We start from the raw sequence: 22172 nt of genomic DNA, 5'->3' as shown, positions 1-22172 counted from the left end.
ATATTCGAAAGAAATGTAATAAATGAAACATCCACTCGGTTTTGCTTTCTACTGCAGGAGTAGATCTCCTAAATAAACAATTTTAAACTTATTGAAAAGTATTTAGGATTGGAGTTCAACTATAATCCAAAAATCAAAGACCTTAAAACACTCCTAGCGAGCGAGACTAAGGATTATACAAGCTTCAAATAAATACATTTGAAAGTAGAATATTGCAGCTTCAAAGTAATTTTATTTGATAAATTTTCTTTACAAAACTATCGAAAAAACCTACTTTAAAGATGCATTAAGTTTTGTGAATAACGATCCAGCAACATAAATTGGGAGTTATTCTAAAAGAAAAGTACGAGTATTTCGTTGATCATAATTGGGGTGGAGTTATGATTGGATTGCATTTTTGTAGTTTCTTAGCGACATATCAGTAGTTTATTGCTCTTAAGGTTTTTTAGTAAATTTTTTCTATACCGACTTTAAGTTGCGTTTTTCCCTCTAGTTTCCAAGGTCTTACCCAATTTTGTAACCCGATTAAAAAAAACGCAAACAAACAAAAACATTGAACCTAATAAAATTCACTGGAAAGGATGTATTTTTTGGCGACAACCCTATGCTACAACAATGGGTGTATTTTTGAAGTACATCCAGATCCCCAAAAACTAAATTTTTCTACATTTTTGGAAGCAAAACTTTTTCTAGGGATATTAGTATACAATTTATTTCCAAATTCTACCTACTACCCACATGAAAATGTAAAAAGTTAAGGTGTTCATTTTACTTTCGAGACGAGCATAATGATCGAAAATTTCTATGCAATGGAAAACGAAACGAAAGGGGATACCATATGAGTCGTGATTTCTCGTGAGCGTGAGTGGCAAATCATCTCTAGTGTGAAGACTTTTGTATATCAAAGTTATTGCGAAAACGCTTTTACGAAATGGATTTAGCACTAAAGCTGCTATTACACATTAAGACTTGTAATATGAAATTTCAGAAATAGCAACTCAGAAAGTTGTACACATCATGTAATACGTATGAAAAATTTAAAATGACAAATGAATTTTGAATAGATATGCAACTTTTTCATTTAATTCGAACTCATATCATCGAACAAACATGTAGACATTTGACTAAAGAAAAAGTACAATACATATAAGAATACATGCCGATTGAAGCGCGCCTTTCGTATTTGACGTACATAAAACAAGTCTTATGAGTACAGAGTGCGGCAGCTCATATGACAAGTCTTATCGTGTAATAGCAGCTTTACCAAGCTTGACTATTTGCACACTAGCTATTGCTGGTGTTGTTGTAGCCATATTTGTATGTGGAGGTAGTAATCCTCGACAAGTTTTATTTAAAAGCGCCAATATCTCGCCTTCTCGTATACCACTATCCGGTACCTGTGGACGCTGTCCACCCCCATACAAATCGGACCTTAGAGTTTCAACCACGTGGTGCTCATAGTCATCCCCTGTCGGGAAAAGATAGCTGTCCAATGCTATATTCATTTGTAGCGAAGAAATTCTTTCCATGCACCTACAAATTCTTCCAGAGAATATACACAATATGTGGATCATTTGGAAGTTGTGTCGATGGCTTTGAAATTAACATTTTTGAGGTGTTCGTAGATAACAGTAAAGTTAACATAGATGGTCTAAAGGCCTCCTATAGGATCCCGATCGTATTATGTCCGTTTGCAGGTGGGGCGACCCGCAGACACTCGACTCCACATATTATTATCAGATTCTTTATCGCTCCTTATCACTTGGTCTTAAATTTAAATGACAGATTCGTACTCCACTTCTATATGGCTTTATCAATTTACCTAATAACTTGACTCCATTCAATTCTATGGCAGCCGGTTGAACGTACCGGATTGACCCGATGGAGTCCTTCATCGGCAAGTGCTGCCGTCTCAGCGTATAAGACACTGCTACAACAACAACTTGACTCCAATTTTTTTTGTTCTTGTTGTAGCCACATTTTCATGTGGAGGTGGCGATCCTCGTTTAGCAAGCTCGTTCCATCCATCATCATTCAGGTACTTCCAAAAATAGTCGGATTGCGGGAAACTACTGTTTTCTGATTTTGCGAACATTAAAGTGTTATATATACCAAATTTCAGCGAAAAGAAGAAATAAATACGACTTTTATTGGTCTTAGGCCTTAAATCAGAAGATCGGTCTATATGGGGGCTATATTAAGATACAAATCGATCGAATGCCTTCAATATGTCCAGTGCCACAAGGACCCTCCTATCACATGGCCTGGCCTGATTGAAGCCGCAGCAAATGTGAGCGATGATGCCATTCAAAGCAGTTATGCTTTGCAGTCTTCGAAATCCACCTGCGTCAGGTGAAAGGAGGGAGATCGGTTTGTACGACCCCCCTTACTCGGGTCCTTTCCAGGCTTCATTAGCGGGATAACTTTGCCCATCTTCCAGATAGGACAGTTGAGGACAGTTGTAAGGTACTCAACTCCAGGTAGATCCAGATTCTTCAGCATCAGTGTAGAGATTGCGTCGGGACCCAACTCCTTGTTGATAACTTCGAAAATTGGCTCGGAGACCACGGATAAGACGAATGGCTCTCTTCCTAGCCCTGTCACTCTCGGGATGCACAACAAATTTTCGGTTGAACAACCTACAGCATCTCTTCGCCAAAAGTGACTGAGGTCCTGTTGTTGTTGTTGTAGCCACGTTTTAATGTGAAGGTGACGATACTCGTCAAGCTCCGTTCCGTACCAAAGGACCGATCGCCGCGGGAACAGGGTGTCCATTGGCTATTTAAAGGCGCCATTAATTCGCCTTGTCATATCGAGCATGATAGACATTCAGTATTTTTGCAAGAGCCGATGCTGCCTAACCTCTCCCTGAGACTCTCCGCTCGATATCGCTGATTGACCGAGACTGCCGTTGCAGCTACCCCGTATGGAGCGTTCCACTATCCGCAACATGTGGACACGCCCGATAGCTCGCAACTAAGCTTCTCGTGACAGCAATGAACACCACACATATCGAAACTCAATGTTCCGACCTGTGTGGTGCTCGCGGCTATCCCGTGCCGGGACTGATGTTCTGTCTTCCCGTCTACCGGTGTTTGGGAGCGACTTAACAGTAGACCACAGCTTGCCTAAACCGATGCCTAAATTACATTGCTCTACGTGTTCCATCCACAAATTCCGCTATGTTCGTTGACTACCCATTTTATTTCCTAGTTCAGCTCGCTGATTCTGGGGTATGTGTGGTCCGTACAACGAATCCCACCGAGCTTATCTGCGAGTACTACTGCCTGCGCCGGGAATTGGGACGCACTTGGGCTATTCGACCGGCTAGTATAAAGCGAGCGGCTGCTGCGTGTCAGTTCACTGAAGCCGACCCAATCGGTCTTCTTTGATTTTTAAACGTCCGGCGTTCAAAGGTTTTGAAGTCGGGTGATCGGTCGATGGGGAGAATTATCGGGAGGTGATCTTAACCCAAAGAGATGACGACTTGCCAGGATACGTCACTCAGGAGATCAGAGGATGCAATGGAAATGTCTGGCGAGCTGCTGCACCTCCTCGTAATCCTTCATTCACCGTGTAAAACGTAGAGCATTCAATCTGCTCTGCCATAACTATGCCACTCTGGTAGTAACCTAGGGTAGAATGCCATGAAATGTGATGCGCATTAAAGTCTCCTAGAACCAGACGATTATGGCTAGACAATAGTCCACTTATTTCGGGCTTGTAAGCTTGGTCATTAACTGGGTCACAACTACCAACCGACGGTATGTACACGTTGTATAGCTCTATCTCGGCAGTACCGGCCCTGGCTGTTATCCCCATGCACTCCAGGTTAGGGTAACTAGCGCCAGGCGCAGACGTTATGGGTCTATACTTCGCGGAAGCCCATTCGCTCATCTCCATTCCTTAAGCGATCCTTACGTAGCACATTGTAACCTTGACAATTGTGCAGGGTGCAAGTGTTGAACAGCTTTTTCTCTATCCTGCATCGCTGCAAACAATATGTTCTTGCAACTCATTAAATTCACTATCTCGTCGATCTTACCACGCAGATCATTGCCATTCAATTGCAAAAATGATACACTTTCCGGCACTGACCCGGCAATATTGGGGCTGCACATTGGACGAAATGGTAAATCTAGCTGTATAAAATTAATATTTTAAAAACTAGTGGAACTACCTGGCTGAAATTTGGCGAGATTGCTTCGTGCAATGCCAGCTTTTTCGAAAGTAAAAATTGGTAAAATGTAACTGTTTTACATTGAAATAACTCGTTCAAATTTAAATTTAGTCTTCATTACTATCTTTCAAATCTTAATTGTATTATTTTTCTTTTTAATTAATGTCAATTCTTTCACATTCCATGGGGTTTTATATTTTTGAACAAATTTGGATATCATTCTATGATGTGATTGATTGTCTGTCTGACACCAACTTCAATAGACTTTAACTTTTGTGGCAACAGTTTACTTTAAAATCAACGGCAATACAATATCAGACGAATTTTTCTTTAGCTATTTATAAGCTTTACCTTCAATTATTGAGAATAATTATTGAAACTGGTTGTGGGCAGAACATGATAGTAACTCTTTCTTGGCTCGAAAACATTTTTCAATCTCGGTTACATTTTTCTTCTAATTTTGCTTTAAAAATTTTTAATTTTTACTTATTTTATAGGATTAATTATCACTTGGTTTTCAATTATTCATCAATTATTTTTTGAAAACATTCGTCTGCATATCCAAAAGACTTTTTGGAAGGCATATATATCAAAATATTGCAAAAACTTGCAGCTGATTTGACCTTCAGCCTTTTAACAACGATCAACACAAACTGAATAGACAAAAATAGGACAAAAAAAATATGTGGCTTTATATGAGTAAATAAACAAGTCATATTTCACGAAAACTATTTTTTTTTTTGTTTTCTTACACACACCCCAAAATTTAAACACAATCACTATATTGTGATATATGGAAATACTTTTTTTATTTACCACACTTTTACCACACAATATAAAATGTTCCAATAATACACATGTTCTCCTTTAAAACATATTTAAGTTTGAAAGCTCACAGTGAATTTAAAGCGTACATAAAGTAACAAAAACTAGCAGTTTCGAAGTCAGTGGTTTGTTGGCAATCTGAAATATCGGAAATACCATTTCTCTATTGTGAAATTTGAATTATGACGCGCTAGATTTGCCGTTTCGCCTGGGGCGCTGCTGTTGCGTATATTGCCGCACGGGAAAAGACGGAGGAGTCACATAGACTGACAACAAGGAGGCAGAAGGCGACGATGACGCAGAAGGCGACGACGACGACGACGACGACGCCGTGACCCACTGCTCTCTGTGTTCGCACATCACCTTGCAACATATTTAGTGTGGGTATACTCCCGTAGTGATGTAAGACCAGAGCAAGATCGGAAATGTACCCACTCTATGCACCGGTTACACCTCACCGACACCCAGCGATAATGGAGGCGGAGGTTTCTCCGTAAGGTCCGTGCAGGGACCAGAAGCCTGCGGAGAAGGCACTCCGGGATGTACCAACAAATGAGCGACCAGAGAATGATGGTAACTGACTGCGCCCCTCTTGACCCCCTCCGCGCCCAACTCACCGCTGAGGAGTTTTTTTAAATAAGTAAGTTTCTTCGGCGTATTTGTTTTCTGCATAAAAATATCATATATCAGATATGCACTCAAAATTCGTTTGCTTGCACCAAATCATGTCTAAATACAAATGTTGGTCAAAATTGACCCATAATCAAAAGGTGCACATTTTTCCGCTCTCTATTTATTACGTCTTCGACTACCATAATACCGTTTTGCGAAAGTGTCGAAATTCGATTACGCCTTCGACAACCGGAATAAGGTTGATTAGGGGGGGCCACAGTAGCGCAAAGGTTAGCATTTCCGCGTATGACGCTGAACAGAAACATTTTTCATCGGTGACTACCCCTCCTAGGATAGGTCAGTTTGAGGTACTTTGTCATGTAAAAACTCTTCCCCAAAGAGGTGTCGCACTGCGGCACGCCGTTCGGACTCGGCTATAAAAAGAAGGAGCTTAAACTTGAATCGGACAGCACTCATTGATGTGCGAGAAGTTTGTCTCTGGGCAATGTCATGGGCAAATTTGCATTTGCATTTAATATTTTTCTTTGTTTGCTTTCATGAATTTAAGCCACTATGGTAAATGAAAGCAAATAAGTGAACTGTCAAACTTGATGTAGGGAACTACAATATTTGGTGTTATATTTGTTCGTTTTGTAAAGTCAACTAAATTACTTACGTTGATGTTTATCAGCTAATTGAACCAAGGGATTTGGAAGATCACGCCTCCTGTAGAAGCACATAACTTTTGCTTCAACATTTCCGGATTGATTTTTATTCAGTTCCTCTATGCGACGTATGAGATATGGACTGTTCGGAGATGTCTCCACATAGACATAGTCTGAAAGAAACCAAAAACAATTATTAGAAATAAATTAAAGACAACGCGTTTTTCACAGTTGAAAACACATGTTTTTCGCGATTAAAAAAAAATAATTATACTACATTGTCAATATTTGTTTCTATTAGGTTTTGGAATCGTATGATGATAAAATGCAGAGCGAAAGACACATTTTACAACACCACCGTTTGTTATTCTGACAGACACAATTCGCAGCAAGCGCAACACAGCCCCAGATCAAACGTCTTGTAAAGGCCAAAAATGATTGTATGACAAGAAAAAAGCTAACATTAATTGTTAATAATCTAATAATCGTTTATATTTTAACATTTTACTGACAAATTTTGTAGGAAAATGCTATCAGTTGTTTATTTTCCTTTGTTTTGCAATGATTTCCCAAAAAATACCAACAGCGACAGCGGTAAACTTGCAGTGTTAAATAAATCAAAATTCGTTGTAAAACAAGCATAAAAATAGACTATTAAGGTGTTATTTAATTCTATAGATATGCAGCAATGCACTATATATAAACATTAAAGGCGATTTTGTTAATATTCTTAGCAATTTTGCCACTCCAGAACAAATACAGCGGTCAAAAAAAGTATTCATCATTAGCAAAATTGATAATAAATTCACTTATTTTGGGTAATTGAAGAAAATTTAAAGTAAACAAATAATGCAGTTTTATGCAATAGTTTATTTTTCGTAATATGTTTTAAAATAAATTCAAAAAATAAATTTAATTAGCGCAAAAAATGCAATTTTATATAATAACACCAAAAACAGAACAAAAAAAAGTATTCATCATTGATGTGCTATCATCAAAGTCAAATTCAAATATTATTTGGGAATCCCCCTTTTCTGTTTTATTTAGTAAAGGAGGCTTTGCCCTTGACAGCAAATATTTAATTTCATTGAAAATATAGTTTTTGTCAAAATGGGTCGTAAGCAAAACGAGGTTTCTGATGAGGTAAAAGTTTTGATAATAAAACACCACAGGAATGGTTTAACTCAAAAAACTATCAGTGAAATATTAAATAGACCACGATCTACTATACAATCCATCACCAGAAAGTGAACAGAAACGAAAACTGTTGACAATAAACCAAGATCTGGTCGACCAAAAGCACTTTCAGTTGGAGATGTGCGTTGGCTAGTGCGGCAAGTTCAGAAAACTCCGAAGACAAATGCGACCATTCTTCGTAAAAACACTATGGAATATTTAGGGAAGGAAGTTACTACACAAACAATTCGAAATACACTCAAAAGGCATAGTTACAGAGGAAGAACTGCACGTAAGAAGCCCTTTATAAATAAAATAAACCGAGTGAAAAGGCTAAACTTCGCAAAAATGTATGTAAAACAGCCCGAATCATTTTGGAAAACAGTCATTTTTGCAGACGAGAGCAAGTTTAATCTTTTTGGGTGCGATGGAAAGGTCATAGTGTACAGAAAACCAAATACAGAGCTTGAAGAACGAAACACAGTTGCTACTGTAAAACATGGTGGAGGTGGTTTAATGGTTTGGGGGTGTATGGCGGCTTCAGGAGCGGGAAATCTTGAAATTATTAATGGAGTAATGGATCATAAGTATTACATTGACATTTTAAAGAGGAATTTAAAAGATAGTGCTGTAAAACTTGGGCTTGGTAATAACTTTCAATATTATCAAGATAATGACCCCAAACATTCTGCTTTAAATACCAAGATGTGGATGCTGTATAACTGCCCCAAAGTCATTAAAACTCCTCCTCAAAGTCCCGACTTGAACTCAATTGAACATCTTTGGAAACATCTCGAACGCAAATTGAGAACGCGCAATTTTTCGAGCAAGAGTCAAATGCAACAGGTGATAATGGAGGAATGGACTAATATAGACCAAAATATAACCGCTAAATTAGTCCAATCGATGTCAAACCGTTTAAAAGAAGTTATAAGACGCGGTGGTCGAATAACAAAGTATTAATTTTTTTAAATTATGTTATTTATTTTTTTGTTTTTTTGCAATGATGAATACTTTTTTTGTTTAATTTTTTGTGTTCAGCTGTAAAATGGCCCTTTTTGTTCCAATAAATACTATTTTTTTCTTTAAAAACAATGAAATTGTGTACATATATATCACACAAGCACTACTGCATCATTAGTTTAATATGTTTTTATTCCAATTGTCTCTTGTAGACTTATTAAAAAAAAAAACATTGAATGATGAATACTTTTTTTGACCGCTGTATATTGCTTCTTCTTTTAGTTTTGTCATTCAAATTAAATGATGGCACCATGTATTTTAGTAACCGGCGATAGTTAGGTAAGGTTGAAAAGAGGGTGCATATATTAATCCGCCCCATGCCACTATGTACATACAATTAAGCCAGTAATCGGCTTGTTGTGCGCTCTAAAAACTATAAAGTAACCTCTAAAAAGAAAATGTTAAGTTTCCGTGTGGAATTCCGTGCTACTTACAAAATCATTAATTGGTTTCAACACCACTCCCCTAAGTTGGTTCATGTCTGGTATTGTGTATCCACATAAGTACCTGTATCAGATAGACGCGAAAGCGCGGCAATCACAAAGGAATTGCTCCAACGTCTCATCATCCCCGCCATCATCATTTTCGCCGTCCTACCGACCGTTTCGCTGTTTCACAATGTTGCCTACGCATTCGTCACCCACTCCCTTAACTCGGACTGAGTCGACCCGAAAGGCTTCGGGTTAACCAAGTTTATTGACGGCAATCCTCTGACCTTCACTGCCAAATCGTCTGCCCTTTCATTTCCCCTTACTCCGTTATGGCAATTTTACTGTCGGTAAAGATGTTCACACACCACGTCCCCGCGTTAGCACCACATCACTTCACGCATTCCGTGATCGCCCGAATCTTCGCCTGCAGGACCGTATTATGGTCAGGCAGTCTAAAACAGATCTTAGTCCCTGGGTTCTCAATGTAGACCCCTAGGCCCACTCTCTCCTCTAGCCTTGATCCATCCGTGTAATATGATCTTCCAGATGGCAATACTAGGGTTCCGTCAATACAAGAGTTTGCCGATGGCAGCAGCGCCTCGCACTCGACCTCAAGTGTCATCTCAGGTATCCCTCCCTTCCTGCCAGGTTTCCTTTCGTCTCCTCGATTATACCACATTCTCCCATCGCCTTAAGACTCATAGCCGCAGTGGCTACTTCATACTTAATATGTCAATGGGTCGGATATCTAGAAGTCTCCAGTACCCTAGTGGGCGTGGTCCTCAGTGCTCCGCCTATGCCGAGACAACATGTTCTCCCCTTAATACGCTCCTGAATGTGATACTTCCAATTCAATTTATCCACCTGCTCTTTAGCATATGGTTTATCCAGTCTATAAGGACCTGGTCCACCCGGTACTGACCTAAGGATTGGATCAATGTGTCGGTCCGCACATTATTAAAAGCCCCCTTGATGTCAATGCAAACGGCCAAGGTGTACGTCTTGGCATGGAAGGGTTCTTCTATTTTATGCACAACCTCGTGCAGGGCACCCTCCACCGACATTCCCTTGACATAGGCATGCTGTCGAAGAATCAACTAATAGTCATGTGGATGAATGCGTAGAGCGTCTGCTTTGTAAACAGAAGTTTCTTGGTTCAACTCTCGCCTGCGACACAATGTTAAGCTTTATTTAATTTATAATTGCAATGTTTCAAATTAAAATTCTATTATTCAAAACAGCCGATCTATTGAGAGCACGGGGTTGGGAGATAGGCGGAATTAAATGGGTTGTGTAATTAAGTTGTGTCCGCCAATCTCAATTCCAACTAGAAGGTCCGACGAGTTCGATAATATCGTTTTTTTTTCAATAATTTTACCTTTCAGTTGCAAAACTTGTTTGTAGTTTATGTTTTACCAGTGGGAAGTTTAAAGTGAACTAACAGTATGTAAAAACAATTTCGTAGCTGTTATAAAATTATTGAACTCGTAACGAGCATATAATTCATTAATTTTAACAAGTGTTGAGGTTCAATATTTATATTTTTTGCATATGTTTTACAAATGGTTTCGGGTAAGTGGCTGGTTCGGAGAAATTCCTGCTCAATTAAAATTTTTCAAAAATATGGACTATTGATTTGTGCTGCCTATAGAACACACCTATCCGTGATTCCTAGAGGATGTTACAGTCTAACCATTGACCTTGATGGTCGTTCGGTTTCAAATATTGCAAGAGTTGAAATTTCTAAGTCCGCAAACTATGGTCTTCGAGATTCTTTCACTCTAGAAACAAATTAAAAGTTTGGATGGGTCGAAAGTTATGTACACTTCATAATGGATTGCTTTAGCCAATTGTCCCGAGGATTTAAATTTTTCCCGAGAGGACCCAGAGTCCTCTGGGTCTAAGTCGTTCTTTTTGTATTTTGTGATCCAGGGGCCTAATCACGGCATTCGACAACGTATTCGTTTTTGTTTCGAACAAATTGTCGATACGAAAACATATTTGGATCACGGCATTCGATCGAAATTGCCATTTCTATTACCATTTTGTTCAGCGTTGCAAGCATCAAAAAGCGAATTAGAATCAAAACAAATAGGAAAATTTAGTCGGCGTCAGTAAATAAAAAAAATTTTACTTTGTTTTGTAAATCTAAATGCAAAAATTACTTTTATTGTGCTGTAGTTGGTGGATCCTCTTCTCAGGAGGACAGAATGAACGATTTCATGGCCGGCATTGGTGAATAAAAATAAATTTTACTCTTTTTTGTAAATCTAAATGCAAAAATTACTTTTTATTGTGCTGTAGTTGGTGGATCCTCTTCTCAGGAAGACAGAATAAACGATTTCGTGCCCAAACGGCTATGCATCCATGCAGCGCTTCGTTATATGTATGGAGAGGTGCAAAAAGCAAATGATTTTCATGCACAGAAAAGCTTTATGGCCGATAGCAATGTCAACAATAAAATCGTTTGTTGTTGTTGTTGCAGTGTGGCGAGGCGGTAGCCCTTGCCGGGTCAATCCGGTACGTACAACCGGCTGCCATGGGATTCATAAAATCTTTTGACCTTTAGAAGCTTCCAAAATAATAAAGTAAATAGTTCACGGTTAATGGTTAATGGTGAACCAGTGGCAAGAATACAATGGCTTCTAATGTAAAGTCCACCATCGATTGAAAACGACTATGGCGTTGTCTCATATATGTATTTATTTTCTTCCAAACTATACTGTCACCGAGACCACGAAGTAAGGAAAAAAAAAACTTCCACAGTCTCTTTACCGCATTAGTCTGTGCGCAATTTCTTATGATTCTTTTTCAGTTGATTGAGAGTTGATAGTTGTTAATTTTGGCAAAAAAAGTTAATAACTCCTTCTTTGGGGCGATTAGACCCCAGTTCTTAAGGTTAGGTTAGGGTGAAAAGAGGGTGCATATATTAATCTGCCCCATGACACTATAGACATACACCTGCGCTGTAAAAATTAAAAAAGGAACCTCGAAAAAAATTTAAGTTAGGAATTCTGAGCTGCTTACAAAATCCTTAATTGTTTTCTATACCACTACCCAAAGTTGGTTCATGTCTGGTATCGTGGCCCCACCTAAGTACCGGTGGCTGTTAGCATCGAAAACCGGGCAATGACATAGGAAATGCTCCAACGTCTCTTCCCCACATGCCCTACACATGATATCACTTACCGCACCGATTTTTCAGAAGTGAGATCGTAGTCCTGGGTCCCGTTATGACACCAAAAGCTGTACTGACCTCCTTCTTAGTTCCTTTCAGTAATAGCCTCGTCCTTTCACGATCCGTTTCGCTGTTCCAGAGTGTCACCTGTGCGTTTGTCGCCCACGCCCTTAAATCGGACTGCGTCGACCCGAAAGGCTTCGGATTAATCAAGTTTTTGACGGCAGTCCTCTGGCCTTCACTGCAAAATCGTCTGCCCTTTCATTCCCTCTTACTCCGCTATGGCCCGGCAATCAAACGATGCGGATGTGCCATCCTCAAAGAAGGCGTTAATCTCCTTCATACACTCCAAGACTGTTCGTGTCCTTACCGTCCTTGTTGTTATTGCCCTTATGGCCATTTTACTGTCCGTAAAATGGCCATCAACGTCCTCGCATTAGTGTCACACCACCTCACGCATTCCGTAATCGCCCGGATCTCTGCCTGCAGCACCGTATTATGGTCAGGCGGTATTAAAACAGAACTCAGTTCCTGGTTCTCTATGTAGACCCCTAGGACTACTCTGTCCAATAGCTTTGATTCATTCGTATAACATGATCTTCCAGATTGCAATACTAGGGTTCCGTCAGTTCAAGACTGTGCCACAGGCTGCTGTGCCTCGCACTCGACCTCAAGTGTCGTCTCAGGTATCCGATCGGAAACCTCTCCCTCATCAATGGGTCAGATATCTAGAATAGCCTCCAGTGCCCTAGTGGGCGTGGTCCTCATCACTATATCTATGCCAAAACAACATGTTCTCTGAACTTGTTTTATGGTCCTAACGTTGCACTTTTTCTCGTTAGCAGTCCACCAAACTGCTGAGGCTTAAGTAAGTATTGGTTTAATCACACTTCTGTAGAGCCAGTTGATTATCCTCGGATTCAGGCCCCATTTCGAACCTACGGACCGTCTACATAGTGTCCAACATCTGTGAGCCTTCTCAGTACGCTCCTGAATGTGATACTTCCAATTCGGTTTCCTATCCAAGATCACACCTAAGTATTTGACCTTGTCAGATATCGAAATCATGGTGCGTCAAATTGGCCTACCTTCGTCTTCCTCGTGAACGGGCAGATTTCAGTCTCCTCTGGGTTAACATTGAGACCCCTGGGTCTAGCCCAGTCAAATGTCATATGCAAGACCCTTTCAGCCCTTCTGCATAGCTGCAGATTCAGGTCCTTACCCCTAAGCAGTATTATAACATCGTCTGCCTAGCAAACAGGTACAAAACCATCCCCAGTCAGCATCCGTAATAGGTTATTTATGATGTTCACCCAAAGGAATGTCATATGGTTTATCCAGTCTCCCGGTCCAACCGCTACTGGTCTAGGGATTGGATCAGTGTGTCGGCCCCCTCGATGTCAATGCAAACCGCCAATGTGTACCTCATGGCATCGAAGGAGTCATCTATTTTATGCACAACCTCGTGCAGGGCAGTCTCCACCGACCTTCCCTTGATATAGGCATGCTGTTTGTATTTAAACCTACTCTTTATCATGGTTTCCATGGTTTTGAGTAGAAAGGACGCAAGGCTTATAGGTCTGCAGGCCTGGCATAACTTGCCTTGCCGGGCTTGGGTATAAACACCACCCTTGCCTCCAGCCAGGCTTTCGGAGTATATTCAATCAGGTTCGGTCAATTAAATGGTTTGAAGCTCTTCAAGGCTTCCTTGACCATAAATTCCGTTATGATAACCTCATGATAACCGTGAGTGCCGTCGTATCCTGTGGAAAATGCGTCCTCCGCATTTTCCTTGTCCTTCGTTGTTTGTGCTCTCACTCCTATGTCGTCTACTAACGTTTCAGTTTGGACATGGGTTTTTGAGAGAAACCGTTCTTTACGTATCATCTCAACTTGTTGGTAGACCGATTTGTTTTTGTCGCACTAAGTGCAATATGTGCTGCTGTAAAATTTACCACACGTCGACAATTGTGACATGTTTTCTTTGAAAAATGTTTACCAACATTAGGGTAAGAATTTTAAAGAAAATTAAATACCCCACGTCACTTTTCAAAGAGTAAATTCGGGTGTCGGTTTGTATGTAAGCTACAACTATCAGGTTATAGAAAATTTTAATGTCCCTTTCACTTTCAAACGAGCCGATGTGCCAATATTTATGTGCATCACAGTAGCTATTATATTAAATGATCTCCGGAATTGATTCCTCAACCTATTAGAGAGCGCAATTGTTATCCGATTTATGTGAAGTTTTTCACAATGACGTCTGTAATGACTTTCAACATACATAGTTAAGCAGCTGCAATGAATTTACAACCATTGGCTACTTTTGTACACTATTTCGGAATCCCGGCACTGGATAGCTGTGAGCACCAAATAGGCTGAAACATTGAAGCTTAGCACACGAGAGAACGAAAAGCTTAGCTGTGAGCTACCGGTTGCGGATAGCGGAATGCTCCATATGGAGTAACTGCAACGGCAGTCGCGGACAATCAGCGGTATCGAGCTGGGAATCTCAGTGAGAGGTCGGGCGCCACCGACTCAAGAACTTGACGAGGATCGCCACCTCCAGAAAAAATCGCCGTTCATATATTAGCAATAGATCGTCACAATTACTGAAATCTAATTTAAGGAAAAATTAAAATGTGATTTTCATCCTACGTGTCACATACAATCAAATTAAGCAGGCCTTACATGTGTTGTGCTTTCCACCATTGTTATGTAAACCTAAGAACAGTACCGTTAATACACTCAAACGAAAAACCATAACAAAAATAAAAAAATGGACTCTTAATAATTTCCTCTGTAGTGGACATCGGTAGTGAAGGGGTAAATTCACGCACAATCACGTGATTGGATTTAGATCTCACTAACAAATCACATGACTCACGCACGACATGATAACTTAGACCAATATTTTGATAAGTTGCAAAGGGAATGACGAAGCTAGTAAACACGAAAAAACACGGAATTAAACGAAACGAACAACAATTAACAATTTTATACGAATGTTGCGTTAATCAGGAATGAAATTTGAGCTTGTAAATTCTATGACTAAACTAATAGATCCAATGTTAATTTCTATCAGATATAATTAGATCATGCCTTGCCCACATTTGTTATATAGTGGAAATAAATCGGAATTCGGAAATCTTAGCCAGCAAGTAAATCCTGTTATACTGAAACTGTTACCAACTTCTGTTCGTCACTGTATGTCATCATAGATGCGTGTGAATGTATGTAACATATGAGTGTGCAGAGGACGTTAGCCATTAGTTTAGTATCTCATAAACGTGTTTGTAACAACAAATGATAAAGAGAAATTTTGCAATATATTAGATGAAAATAGGTGCATGATTTCTGTAAATATTTTTTTTTATTCACTACAAAGATAAAACTTATTTTTCTTTGCATAAATTCGAATGGAGCAGGCATATAGGTAATTAATAACTTGATGTGAAATGGTGCCAATCAAATTTTTCTCTAATAGCTTCGGAATAGCATTCAAAATCGAAATTCCTCATTGCAATTGCCCGCTTTAAATTACGGGCTTATATTAGATTGCTTCCACAATTCCGGCAGATATCCATACTTTGGTGTTTTGTTAAGCAGTATAGAAAGGGGTATAAAATTTGGAGGACGCTGTGATTTCATATGTTCGACGTTATTCCATCTGGACCATAAGTAAACGTTATCTTCAGTGACTTTAAATGTCAAGTACTTCAATGTACTTAAATGTCAAGTATAACACCATTTATACCGATCTTCTGATAGAAATCTGAGAGAAATCTAAGTTCATAAAAGACGATTTCAATGAGCAACCGTGGCGAGTTAAGCCAAAGCGATCTGCTGATTTAAGGGTATGGGCCCATTTTCGTCGTTACAGTGAGTTGCATGGACTCCTCAACATCTGAGTTCGAACTAAATCTGACCATTTCCGCCATATAGGCCTATTTTTCCATTGAAGGCATTGAACGCACAAAAGCCTCATTTCTTACCCAGAATTTATGGAACTAGAAGAGGGATGCCTTGCAAATTTCTTAAAATTAGTGCCAGTGGCAGTTAATATCAGAACTTTAAAGCTGTGAGACCCCATGTAACCGTATTTGGCCCCTTAAAATCCATGGTTTTATTCAGTATTCAGTACAGGACATCGAAGAAGAAGTGTGTGCCCCGCACTGTCAGTCAGAAGGAATTCCACTTTAGGTTCTCATTTCTTTGTGAACGTGTCTAATTTAGCGGATGTGAACATTCGCAAGTTGTTTGGCTTTTTAAAGCGATCCAGATTCAACGATAGGAACAAGAACGCATATTCCTTCTTCTGTTCCTGTGGTATCACAATGGACGAAAACGTCTTAGTGAGTCTGATGGCAGACTGCCACGTAAACCGAAACTATCCTCTTCTAATGCTGGCGACATTTGAGATACTGTACCATCTGGTATGGCAGCCATGTATAAACTTTTCCATAAAGAGCTGTCACACTGCGGCTCGCCGTTCGAACTCGGCTATATATAGGAGGGCACCTATCAATGAGCCTAAACTTGAAACGGACAGCACTCATTGATATGTGAGAAGATTGCCCCTGTTCCTTAAACGAATGTTGATGGGCAAAATTTGCATTTACTTTAAGAGCTGTACAACATAGGCCTAAAGTGTACAGTGGAAGAAATCATTCAAAATGAGTTAGAGCACTAACGCCTGATATCATCAGTAAGTTTGACCAAAAGAGATGTGATACTGTGGTGTTTTCAAAAACACAATTGACAAGGGTCAATCAATGAAAAACGATTAAGATGATCCACAAGTTGACTTTTTTTTTAATTTTTCAAATGCCTTCGATAATGCTGATATAATGGAGATGACGATAATCAGAACAACTCCGACCGACCGGTAGCATCTTTTTAACGCAGGGGAGTAACTCTAGCAAATAGCCATGCAATCGGAAAGACATTCGTCATTAGGATAGTATTAAAAAAAACTTAGTATATGCTCCTGAATATAAGGTCTCGTCAACTTTGTGACACGCAGTGGAATATTCAGATCTGTCAGAATGCCGCCCTCCGAACTGCAACGGGCTGTCTCCTCAGTTCTCATGTGGACCTCCTCCATCAGGACACAAAGATCTTACCATTGCGGAGACATAACTACATGCGTTTTGAACTGTTATCGCAGAGACCACCCAGACCATTATCTTGTGTATAGATATCCACCGCCCTGAAGCCTTAAAATAGATCTACATGATCTAGAGCATGATGTTCAGCGCTACAAGAGAGAACCTCTAGATCAAGCGACATATCAAGCGGGTCTAGACAACATTCATGCAGACACGGTAGCAGATGCGGTATATAGCTACCGGGTGAATATAGTCGCAAAGCAGAGTTCCTGGATCTTGACACTCAACAGAAGCAAGCAGACGAAAGATAGAACACAACAAACTACTACACAACAAAAATATAAGGTAAGATTAGCTTAATAAATAGAATAGTTATAATATCGGATCCCAAAGCATTACACTTAATTCTAAATATAGCACCTTGTATTTCTAATGTTAAGGATGTTGTTACGGTTATCAGAGTAAGCACTATTTATTTGGCTAAAATCAGGTACGTAGTTAGATGTGGAAGAAGTGGTATATTTTATTCAACAAACTAGGATCTATATCACAGTTTCAACCTAACATACATACATGGGCAAAATAATAAGTACATCATGGTTTATGTTTAACGTCGTAATGAACGTTCATCATTTCCAAACTTCTATTTGGCAACATCGATGCTGCAAGCATGCAGACAAAAAAAAACCCTTATTTTTTGTTTCTGCTTTTTTTTGCATCAAAGTTCCTAATTTGTTTGGTCAAAAAAATATATTCTTTTTTTGATTTTTCTATATTTACCAGTTGCTAAATGCTAAATAACCATCGCCTTACCATACCCACTCCGGTGACCATTTATTTATTTGTAATTAATCAATCAAACTCGCTCAGCGGAATATACATTGATACGACGGAAGTTTCGGATTTATTTTTTTCATATCTTGACCAATTTTAGACCGATTTTGATGAAGTATAGTCTCACTGAACAAATTTTAAGATATTTTTCAAATTCAATAAAAAAAACATTATTTTCGATTCAACCATTAATATTATTCATTTAATTTATTTCAACACATGTAACACGAAGCCATCAGGCCCATTTAAGATAATTACACTATGCATCCATTATTTTTAACATAAGATTAAAAACTACTCAATAATGAGGCATTTGATCTTAAATATAAACTCGTATAATATGAGAATAAGAAAACTTTATAGCAAAGCAAAATACTACTGAGGAATTAATGTTCTTATTTAAAAAATAACAATGAGATTTAAAAAAAGTTCTCAAAAATAAAAGAAAAAATTACCAAAATGGATAAAAACAAATGAGAATAAAAAAAGTATTTAAAAATAAAAAGAAAAAAATACATAGACCTCCATAACACAAAATGAAATAAATGAAATATTGAAATTTCATAAAATTTCGGGTAGTGCATTATGTAGCCGGGCTACCCTTATTACAAATGAATCGTCCATTAGCCACACAATCCTAGGAATAATTAAATAACTCCTTCTCGTAGAATGAGCAAACTAAAAAGGTTCAACTAGAAACAAAGGACAGCGGTGCTTAATTAGCTGATAGAAAAAAAAAACAACGCGACTTGGCGAACCCGGAAAAGCAATATCCAAGAAATCTAACAACCCACAGAGTAACATGTGCACGATGATTTAGATTATGTACAAAACGGACAACGCCGTTCACCGCCAGCCGAATGGCATACAAATTAGACTGCGTTGAAACAGAAAAAACTTCGAGGCCATATAACACAATAGGCATAATAAGTGTCTTTGCAATGTGGAATCTGACAAAAAAAAAGCGGCAAAAACAGATTTGTACTATACAAATTTCTTAAATACATATAAATTTTTGAGACAACCAAGTTTATATTACTCTCAAAACTCAACTTATTATCCAAAACACCCCTAGGCAATCAATATCACTAACAAAAGCAACATCAATATTATTATACTTAACATGACTACAGTCTAGCACAATCCTATGGCAGCCGGTTGTACGTACCGGATTGACCCGATGGATTCCTTCATCGGCAAGGACTGCCGCCTCAGTAAACAATATACTCATACAACAACAACAACAAATGTCTTGCATTACAGGCGAAAACATAAGGGCCTTATACTTAAAAGGATTAATGGCGATTTACACTCATCCAAGAACTAAGCTTCAGCAGGACCAAATCAATCGTTGATTGCAAAACTGCCGGGCAACGTAAACTCCCTTTAAAGAGAAGTTGAATAGCTTACGCAAACGCGATTGGGGCCCAATAAGTCATTAACGAACAAAATAAACAGGAGGGGACCTTCAACCGACCCCTGTGGAACACCGCTCTTAACATCACAATTTACGCAAACCATTAGTTGTCTCCCGGTTAGATACGAAGACAATAAACGACACAACAATATTTACATGGATTACCAATGCCCACCCGGGTGACCACTTTAGATTTGAATGAAGTAAATGCATTTCAATAAGTTTTATTTCATATTATACATACTTTTTAACAAAGATGTGGTGTTTTGCTATCTTTTGGTGTAATTTTGCAATTGGTTTAAAACAATTTTTTATAAATATTGGCTAAGTCTTAGAGTGTTCATTGAAGTAGAGGTCAAATGGTTTGGTTCCGCATTTTGATGGTTAGAAGGCATAAAAAAATGCGATGGAGGCACCGTAGCGAAGGGGTTAGTAAGTACGCTTACTTAGCGCTGAGCGCTTGGGTTCAAATTCTGGCGAGATCATCAGAAAAAAAATCATTGACTGTCATCCTGGATACATTGTGAAGTATTCAACCATGTGAAACTTTTCTGCTAAGCAGTGTCGCTCTGCGGCCATAAGCGTAGAAAAGACGCGAAGATGGGCTAGACTCCCAGAAAAGTTTTAGTACCCTCCAGAATTTTAAAAATTACGTTCTTTTAGAAACAATTTGCTCATTTAAGCGCTATTCAAAAGTTTTTAGCCTCCTCCAGAAAAATCGACTGGTTTACCTGAGGCGCGCCGTTTCGACTCAGCAATAGGCAGTACGTCCCTTATCATTGGTCCTGAATTTCAATCAAACAGCACTCATTTATATGAGGAAGCTATCCCCGCTGTTCATGTATGTAAAGTTTATGGGCAAATTAGCAGTTGTTGCAATGTGTTGTATACTTAGGCGGCAGTGCTTGCCGATAAAGTACTCCATCGGGTCAATACGGTACGTACAACCGGCTGCCATGGGACTGGAAGATATTTATTACCCACAAGTTTATTAATAGAGTGTCTTTATCGGTCTTGAATCCACACCTTCATTCCATCTAGATATCGCCGGGCATTATTATGATATGACAAAAAAGCTGAAAATCCAAGTCATATTAAAATATTGCCCGGGTATCTACATCATTATGATATTGCCAAAAAGTTTAAGTATCCAACTTTCTACACTCGAGGGAGACCCTGCAAAAAAGGGCTATGGAATTTCCCATAGAATTCTCCAATACTATGACTTAAACTTACAAATGCTATCTGCTCTTGCCTATCTAGCATTGTTCCATGAGATCCATGCCGCTAATAATCGAATTTAATGAGTAGAGATTCGTTTAGTAAGATTTATGAAATGCATTTGAAAAACAAAGCAATGTCGCAAACGTAAAAAAGTCGATAACCCGAATCAACCTACATTATAGCAAAAGGAAACAGTAAATGATTTCGAGTTTCGGCCACCAGCTAATAAGATCAACGTACAATAAATGTAAAATTAACGTTATGATGATAATGGCTTTAAATTAGTTGGTCACATTTAAGGCGCAAAATGGAAACGTAACACCGATATTAGCACACTTTAATCAGCATCACGGCTTAAGGTGCACAGATTTTAGGACAAAATCAGTCTGGGCATTGCTTATGTCTGGCACTCGAGTATTTTTTATTTCTTTCTTTTTGGCACATACAAATATACACACACAAGTAATAGGCACTCTGGAGTAAAAAAAAAGAATTGCAGCATTCACAGAAATCGTCGAGAAGAGACCATCTCACTCGGCCACAACGAGGAGTGTGGAGGCTTACATTTCAGTGTTGCCAACGTATGGCATTTTTCATAACCTATGACGATTTTGAACGTTTTTAAGATTATACCGAGGAAGACCAAACAAACAAAAAAAATTATTAATAAAGTTACGGTCAAGTTTCCCGTCAACGTAATCCTAACTTTAATTGTGGGCCCGACCTACATATGTACAACCAATTGTAGGATTTATATGCTTTACCAGCAATTTTTCAAATGATTTAAGTGTTGACACTTGAAAGACTTGTTTATGATAGCTTTAGCAAGGTGGATATAGTAAAAACGTATTATGGATATTGCAGCTTTTAGCAAATTTCGTTGAAATTTTTCCAATACTTGCGGACATTCAGTTTTTGTTGAAACAATGCAGTCTTTTAAGCGCGCAAGCAGAACAGAGCAAAAGAAATATGCTCGCAGCAGCAATAGCAACAGCAAACCGACAACGAAGACAATGCAAAAGCAAAAACGAAAAAATGGAAAATTTTTCTTCACATCTCACCTCCGACACGATACATATTTGTGGTCATTGTATCTTGTTTCTCACGCACAATTTCACATGTATTTGTTGCACTATTTATTCTTTATTGTTTTCTTATAGTTTTCATGCACTTTTAGACACATTTATTAATAAAAATCACAATTTGTTATGATTACATTCACACAAGACGCGTTTTTTCGTCGCCATCTTAGAAAATTATCGATAAGCCATTGATAGATAGGAAATCAACACACCGATTAAATAGCCATTATTCTCGATCAACTGATTGAAAAAATCGATTGTAATAACTGCACTTATCATTTCCATTACAGGGTTGTACACAACCAATATTCTAACAAGTCTTAGGCCGGGTTTCTCATTCTCCGGTTACAATTTATCGTATCGATATTCTTCTGGTTAAAAGAATTTGGTTTTCTGAATTTATGCATTATGGGC

At 38.7% G+C, this 22172-nt stretch overlaps 1 protein-coding gene across 4 annotated transcripts in view; it reads right to left on the bottom strand.

The window, feature by feature from the left end:
• Positions 1–21931, bottom strand: part of LOC106085576 (metastasis-associated protein MTA3) — a 63628-nt gene extending 41697 nt beyond the window's left edge. For 2 of the 4 annotated variants that reach the window (XM_013249883.2, XM_059362120.1), the window contains exons 1-2: positions 21738–21931; positions 6294–6455 (exon numbers count right to left, since the gene is read on the bottom strand). In XM_013249883.2, the coding sequence (XP_013105337.1) occupies positions 6294–6455; positions 21738–21765 (190 nt within the window). In that variant the 5' untranslated portion in view covers positions 21766–21931. Of the gene's footprint in view, positions 1–4180; positions 4200–6293; positions 6456–6559; positions 6619–21737 lie in introns of those variants that run through there. The other 2 variants (XM_059362121.1, XM_059362122.1) reach the window with 2 other exon arrangements.
• Between the last annotated feature and the right edge of the window lie 241 nt (positions 21932–22172).

This window comes from Stomoxys calcitrans, chromosome 2, assembly GCF_963082655.1.
Source record: "Stomoxys calcitrans chromosome 2, idStoCalc2.1, whole genome shotgun sequence".
Taxonomy (NCBI): Eukaryota; Metazoa; Arthropoda; class Insecta; order Diptera; family Muscidae; genus Stomoxys; species Stomoxys calcitrans.
The sequence above is the reverse complement of the archived record's forward strand: the minus strand, read 5'-3'. Positions and strand labels throughout refer to the sequence as shown.